We start from the raw sequence: 7,500 nt of genomic DNA on the forward strand, positions 1-7,500 counted from the left end.
TTTAATTATTATATTTTGTTCTCTTATACCTTAGTTATTAATGCAGAAAAACAAATTAGGTTTTTTGTGGACCACAGCAGATTCATTTTTTGATGTCTAAATCATATTTCATTCCGATAATCATTGCTTGTTTCATTCATTTTTCTGTGTGTGCATCTGTATGTATTATGTGGAACATAAACACATAACCTTAATATATGAGAACTGTTATAACAGCAGCTTAGCATTGCTAGTTGTTACTTTACATGATTTAACTGTACAGTTGTAAAGGGTATGATCCTGCCGACACTTCTGCATATTTGTAACTGTTCACCTGAGTAGTCCCATTGAAGTCAATGTGTTTGCAGGATCAGCCCCTCAGTTTGTACTGCAGTGTAAAAAAAAGCATGTTTTTGGAAAGTTTTAATCTCAAGCAATTCAAAATATATTTGATAATTAACCATTTTATTGTATAAGAAAGTGCATTACTTAATAGTAATTATCCAGGTTTTTGTGAGGGGATGTTACGGTGTGTAAGAAGTGACATTTGCATATAGATATGTCTTTTGGTCAGTTACTCTATGTGAGAGTGTATGTATATGTATGGATGTGCAAGATTCAAAGGTTGATGGGCCGCAAAAATAAAGTATTTCAGATTTTAGGGATTGTTGGGGTCATTTTCCACTGTTCTTTTCCCCACAAATTACCTGCTTTTAGCAGATCAGGCAGGAAGTTAATCAAGTTGAAGAAAAACATTTTATACTGTTTTTCTCATACAAAAATTCTACTGCTTTAATCTGTAGCAGTAGGGCCCAGCAACAGGAAATTGACCTCACAGTAAATTCCTTACAGATTTGGTCATGTTTTTACCATCCATTTAAACTTGCATACATAACCTGAGACTGTACCTCTGGATCGAGGATTATGACAAGCCAAAATAAAATCAAATAAAATTAAACAGCAAGAAAAAGCTGCAAACAAAACAAGGCTTTTAAACAAACAAACAAGCAAACAAAAAAGATTAAAAAGGGATGAAAAATTGGTTGTAACTGCAGAACTTTATGGACTAAATAAAGGAAAGGAAGTCAAAAGCAAAACAGGAGGCCTGTATTTTGTTTAACATGGAGTCAGAAATACTAATGGGCTGTTTGATCAATATGAAGAGAGAAGAAATCATGTAAAAGTAAATGTAGTAGTGTATCAACATAAAATATGGGGGGAAAAAAGCATTGCAAATAAAAAAAGACATGTAAATGTGTGCCTACCATTTTCCAGATAAGAAGGGGCCGTACCTTCTGAGGGGTCAAGGCGGCGAGCCCGCCTTCCATGTTTGGAATTGTTGTGTACAAACATGTTGTCTGAGACAGCCAGAACGTGGCCATCCACATTGACTGTTGTTGATACAACAACCTGAAAAAGAAAACAAATACATTTTAAAAAACTTCAGATTTTTAGAAATTCATATGTTGTAGACAAGTCCATTACTTTCTGCTTTAAATAGATATAATCATAGTTAGTCCCCCTCCCCCTCCAAATAGTTACCACTGGTGAATTTTTAAATCTCAATTGTTTCTCTTCAAAACCAGCTACACTAATTAGAGTTTAATCTCCTATTATCCTAACAAATGAATTCAATTCAGGGAAATATTCTTCTGGCCATTAGTTTCAGAATCACCCCTCTAGCCACTCATTTTAAAAGCTGCTGTTTTGATTGATCTGTTGATATATTGATTAGATAGTTTATCTAATTAAAAATTGTTCACTTGAGACTGTTTCCAAATGAAGAGGATTCCAAATCAGAAAAAAAAAAGCTTAATAAATCAGAAACCCTTGTAACTCCCCATTTCTCTTCAGTAAATGATCTCTAGGTCAGTTTTACAATTACATTTAATGTCTGATAATGAACTTTTTTGCATCTGAAGAGACTGAGTTGAATATGAATAGTGAAAGTGTTTTCAATCCATGAAAAGTATCCCTTCTCAAGTTCATTTGGATGGTGATTGACCCTGGTATGTCAATGGAATTTCCTCCTTTATTTTTGAGTGAAAGGCTCCTATTCTTGTGTCCAGGTTCAGAGTCCGGCCATAGAAGAGATGATGGATAGGGCCTTCTTTGGCTTCCAGCTGCTTCTTAGTAGAAATTGGAAAAGGAACATAAGCAAAATGCACAACCTTGCTGACAAAAACACCTACACAATCGATTTGTGAAATTCATCCCGAAATGATACTCCATAATACACAAGTGAAAGAGGAAATAGAAGTGTTTTGTTTGAAAGTTTGTGTGTGTGTGTTTGTGATATGGCTCCACAGGTTGATTTTCTTTCCAAAATACTTTGAATACCTCAGATATAAGTTTAAGTTTAATTTCAGTACTCCCCCATGGTCATTGTGGGTTGGGGTCCAGATTTTCTGACTGAAGGAATCACTGTAGTATTTTCAGTATAGTTAGGATTAGAAAAGTTATCTGAAACAATGGCAGAGTTAGGTCAGTATTAGCCATGCCTCATCCAACCATACTAGTGATGATGGTAAAAACTAGTACACAAGCTTGCCAGACTTTTACTTTTTGTTTGGTTTGCTTTGGATGTAAAATCTCAGTGAAAAATGACATTCAGAATACTTAACAGTCCATATATACAGATATATAATGAATGAGAAAACAGGAGAGTAAGAACTACACTGTAACTCCTTCCCCTTTTGCACATGGTGGGTGCAAGGCATCTGATGTAAATTCTTTCCTACTTTTGTGTTTTGGAGGCAGCCATTTGTATCACCCATTGGACCAGCCTACGGGTAATTCTATAGAAGTATGCTGTGCTTCTGCATGCACTCTCCTCCACAGAGACAGACTGTATCACAGCTCCTCAACATCCATTGTGGGGAGTCCAGAAGCTGCACCTTAACACAGGTATCCTATGTTGCAGTCCTATTGCCATGTCACTGGGCTGTCTGCTTTTCACTTTTAATAAGCTAAGTGCGACTTAAATAAATAACCTGCAGACTATGCAAAGCAGATAAAATGTGATTCTCAGCAAAGAATAATTTTTATTTATTTTTTGCAGATTCCCAGGCCATGATATATTGAAAGACAGGGGGAGGTGTATAAAAAAAAAAGACAACTATCTTTGCTTTGTCATCTATATATAGGTCAGTTACCAAGGGAAAATAGTGTAGTTCAGCAAAAGAAAGTAGACATACTGTGTTGTTTTATTGGCTCATTCCTGCAGTGCACCTAAAGAAAGGTGCTGAGATAGTGAAACCAGTTGGAAATATTGTTCAAGACCTGACATTCTGTTAAGTCCAGTTAAACCTTCTGAGAGGCAGGGAGATTAACTAAAGAGACCCGGGGAAGTCTTTCTAGTGACTACTGGCTCCTTTGTCAACCACAAGATCATTCATGACTGATGCTTCATTTAGTCATTGGTGAGACAAAGAGGACATTTCCACTCGTTCCAGGTTTGACCTTCTGCTCTGTTCAGATGGATCAATATCACCAATGCTCTGTGAAGCTGAGATTCATGAAAAATGGAAGTTTGGCTGGATTGTTTTGAAGAAATATTCTTTTCCAGCTACAGATCTGTACTGTTGACTGGCTCAAGCATTCTGGCTTCACCAGTAGGTTGGCTGTGTGTGAAAACAGATGTCACATAAGCTTTAACCACAAGTTGTGCTTCTCAGAAAAAGTTCTGAACATCTCAATGCCTAGGTTATTAATTCCAAGTATGAATCATGTTGAAAGTAATTTGAAGTAAAAATCATGTATTTCTTAATAACCATTTCCAATCAGTCAAAATTTGGGGAAAATTATTTTCAGCAACTGTCCAGTCAGATACCCTTCTGTAGTGGTTATGATTCACCACAGGATATTTCAATAGCTGTAGGGAGAAATTCAAGAATTAAAATAATTTGATTCTAAAACAGTTGGAATAAAAATATGTGGGTTATACCACAACTATCAGACTTGTATCTGAATGTGAAAACTAGAACGGTGATCCAAAATTCATTGAACTCTATGGCTGCTTTTCTAATATCTAATACTTAGTTGGTGCTACTCATCATATATGTGTAAAAACTTCTCTACTGCTCTTAGCAACCCAATAACACAGTAAAGATTTTAATATGAGAAAAAACTACAGCAATATTTTCACTGGTGATTCCCACTTGCTTCAGAACAATCCATCATGGTCTGCTCGTGAACTTGACAACTCCTAAGAACATGCATTTAAAGAAGGCAAATATTTGTAAAAGTTCTATATATCATTTTTAAAAGGTATACAGTTCTGAAGCTAACTGTATTAAATAAAAAAGATACTCTTTCAGAAAAAAATATAATGGTAAGTTATTTGGAATTTATGAATGAATCCTGAATATATCCTTATTTCTTTTAAAAAACTCTGTACCTGGAATCTTCGCATATCTCGTGGGTTGCCTGCATTCTTCAAACAGTTCTGATTGCACTTGAGGAAAAACTTTAGAAAGAATCTATAAAAATACAAAATTGAAGTTTGTTAGGGATATCAAAAGAGAAAAATATGTAATAAATTCTTAAATAGGTAAACCTTACAGAATATTGGGAATGACATCTTACTTTCTTATAGGTTACTGTACTGGTCTTTAAGAACTAGAAAAGTTCACTGCTGTAATCAGAAAACCATATCCATGGCAACATGCGCTTCAATTTTTACATCTTCAACACTTGAAAATGTAATTACTTTGGGCCAGATCCTCAGGACTTATAAATCGGTGTTGCACAATTGACTTCGGTGATTCAATCACATCAATGATGGTGATTTATACTAGCTGAGGATCTGCCCCCCCCCACTTTTTTTTTCTTAACATGTTTTATGTTTTCACAGCTTATATTAGCACTAATGACCTCTGATTTGGAAATTTCCTGTCAATTAATGATCAGTTTTGTTAAGGACTCTTGGCTTTGCCTCTGGTTGAAGACTCCTCTGGCTGCTCAAAAGAGGTATGATCCAGCTCCCATTGACTTCAGTGGGATTTGCATTGGGCTTAAATGTCAGGAAAAGTCACTCCCATTGGTCATTATTGTTAAAGTATAATGGAACACTGAGTATTAAGTCCCGCACTCTGACTGGTCACTATAATGACCTTAAAATGTAAAAAAGAAAAAAAAAAGAAAAAAAAAAAAGAATGACCATGCCGAGGGCAATATGTAGTCCAGCTTCTAAACTATTCAGCATATTAAAAGACAATTATATTGGGTTAAATTGTGCCATTTAGTCACCTTCCTGCACTGAGGGCTGTGTAGAGCAGCAACGCTCAGGCGGAACTCTGAGAGGTAAAATGTTTCCTAGGGAAAACAACTGTATGGAAAGGTGGGAAAAGAAGAAAGAAACAATTTGTGACACCCTTATAATGAATCAAACATATACCCTCATTCCACCTCCATGTAGTTTTTAGGGCAGCAAAGTTATGGTTCCACCTACTTCCCTTCGTTCCTTGTTTTCAGCAAGTTGCTCTGGGAAGCAGGTAGCTGCTTTGGAGCAGCTCCTGCACAGACTTCACACAGGCTGTGCAAGGTGAGGGAAAAGCCCCTCCCTAGTATAGAGGTTTAAAGGCTGATCACAACCTAGCCCTTATTATTTTCTTAACATTGTGATATTTTCATAGTTTATAACAGCAAAACATTTTCTCTGGTAGTCAAGTAAACACATTTTTAATACTGAGCTTAACAGGATCTTTAGGAATTTTATTCAGAATACAAAAAATTATTATTTATTAATGTTACTCTTAATTATAAAGTATCTGTCACCATGGTACCTGGATACTCTTTAGATAAATGTTCATGTGCAAATAATATCCCTGATAAGAGCTTAGCTCTCCACTCTTTCCTCCTTTAGAACTTCAAACCTGAAGGGTCAGACTCCAATTGATCAAACATGTGCCTGAAGCTGTACCGTTGTCACGTCCTCTGTGAACTCCTGGGCTGTGGCAATATCTGGATGGGAGAACTCTAAGGAATACTCACGTATTAGAAAGGGTGTTGGTAATTCAGTAGTTAGAACTCTTGCCAGTTGCCTCTGAGTTAATCCTGAACAAAAGCCCCAGTGTGTTGTTAGCGGGCACTGTATTGCTGAAGAAGCCCTCTCTCCAATGAGACATATAAATGGGATAATCACTAGAGCCGTTTAGCAAATTTTCAACAGTAATGGGAATTTTGATATTAAATGGAAGAGAAATTTTGCTAAGTCCCCCCTTACCTCCATTTTCTAGTCTGCTCTAGCACTGATTCCTTGTACTCACTAAAGGTTTTGTGTTACTGAAGGAATGTTAAACCTGTTTTCCCAGCCAAATTTCAGCACATGTAATTACACTGTGCCTAAATCAATCCCTGCTGCAATTTCAATTGGATATGGTATTCTTCACTTCCCCTCTTGAATTCTTGCGCAGTGTTGTTGTGATCGACTGCTGGCTTTCACCCCAGAGGTGGCTACATTTCAATGGTGGTTGATATGATCTCTATGGTTTAGCTTCTCAGCTGAATTTGCTGGACATAGATGTGGTGATGGTGGTGGGGGAAGCTATAATGAATGGCTGCATTTCCCTGAGCCTGAAGCTGGCTGCATGCAGGGCTGCTCTATCTGGCTATGGTACCCAGGGGCTAGAGAACAGACAGAGCATAATAGTGGTCTGGTCACATCCCTATCCCCCCTCTCATGTTCCCTACTATATGGGCAGCTGTGTGGAGTGGCTTAGGATCCAGTAAAACTGGCTCTACCTCAGCTGGGCACACCCCACATTGGGAAAATTGCTGTCTACAGCAGTGGTTTTCAGTCTGTGGACCCCTGGAGGTCTGTAAACTATGTCTAAGGAGTCTGTGAAAGGTGACTATGAAAATAAAGTTTCAGATCCCAGAAAAGGCATTCTGTTTTTCTGATCAATCAAAAATATGTGAATACCCCCACCTACAAGTCAAAACCCAGAAGTGTTGTCACTACCATAGAAGCCCACAGTTTAGCGCCTTTCTCATACTGCACCAAATGCTGTGCTGAGCATGTGCAACATTTATAGTTGAATTCTGTGCAGTCAGTTTTCAGACTAAGACTTCTATGGTAGTGTTCCGCGGACCACAGGTTGAATTTCCAAAGTGTTCCGCACCTCTATTTGAAATTTCTTGGATGCCCACAAATGAAAAAAAGGTTTAAAAATCACTAGTCTAGGGAGATGTCAGCTTCACAGCTTCTTAGTGCCACAAAGGAGTCAGACTGAAAAGGATAATCTGATCCTGTTTTCCAATGTCAAATGGGTGTTGTGAGGCTTACTGAATTAAAATTTGTAAATTACTTTGAAATCCTCAGTTGAAAGATGCTCCAGAAGTGCAAAGTATTGTTATTATTTATTAATTACACATGAATTTTTTGACACTGAAGAACTGTTTCTATGGGGAACTCATGTTCATCTACAAAAGTATATTAAGCAATCTTTTACTGAACAAATGAATTGGACATTTACTCAGTAGTTTGGGTAGAAAGCCAAGCTTGTCTGAACCATAAAC

The 7,500-nt window shown here is 37.1% G+C and overlaps 1 protein-coding gene across 7 annotated transcripts in view; it reads right to left on the reverse strand.

The window, feature by feature from the left end:
- Positions 1-7,500, reverse strand: part of EBF3 (EBF transcription factor 3) — a 133,762-nt gene that overhangs the window by 42,827 nt on the left and 83,435 nt on the right. For 4 of the 7 annotated variants that reach the window (XM_030570746.1, XM_030570743.1, XM_030570745.1 and 1 more), the window contains exons 7-8: positions 4,379-4,460; positions 1,272-1,389 (exon numbers count right to left, since the gene is read on the reverse strand). In XM_030570746.1, the coding sequence (XP_030426606.1) occupies positions 1,272-1,389; positions 4,379-4,460 (200 nt within the window). Of the gene's footprint in view, positions 1-1,244; positions 1,390-4,378; positions 4,461-7,500 lie in introns of all 7 variants that reach the window. The other 3 variants (XM_030570747.1, XM_030570744.1, XM_030570740.1) reach the window with 1 other exon arrangement.

This window comes from Gopherus evgoodei, chromosome 7, assembly GCF_007399415.2.
Source record: "Gopherus evgoodei ecotype Sinaloan lineage chromosome 7, rGopEvg1_v1.p, whole genome shotgun sequence".
NCBI classification, from domain to species: Eukaryota; Metazoa; Chordata; order Testudines; family Testudinidae; genus Gopherus; species Gopherus evgoodei.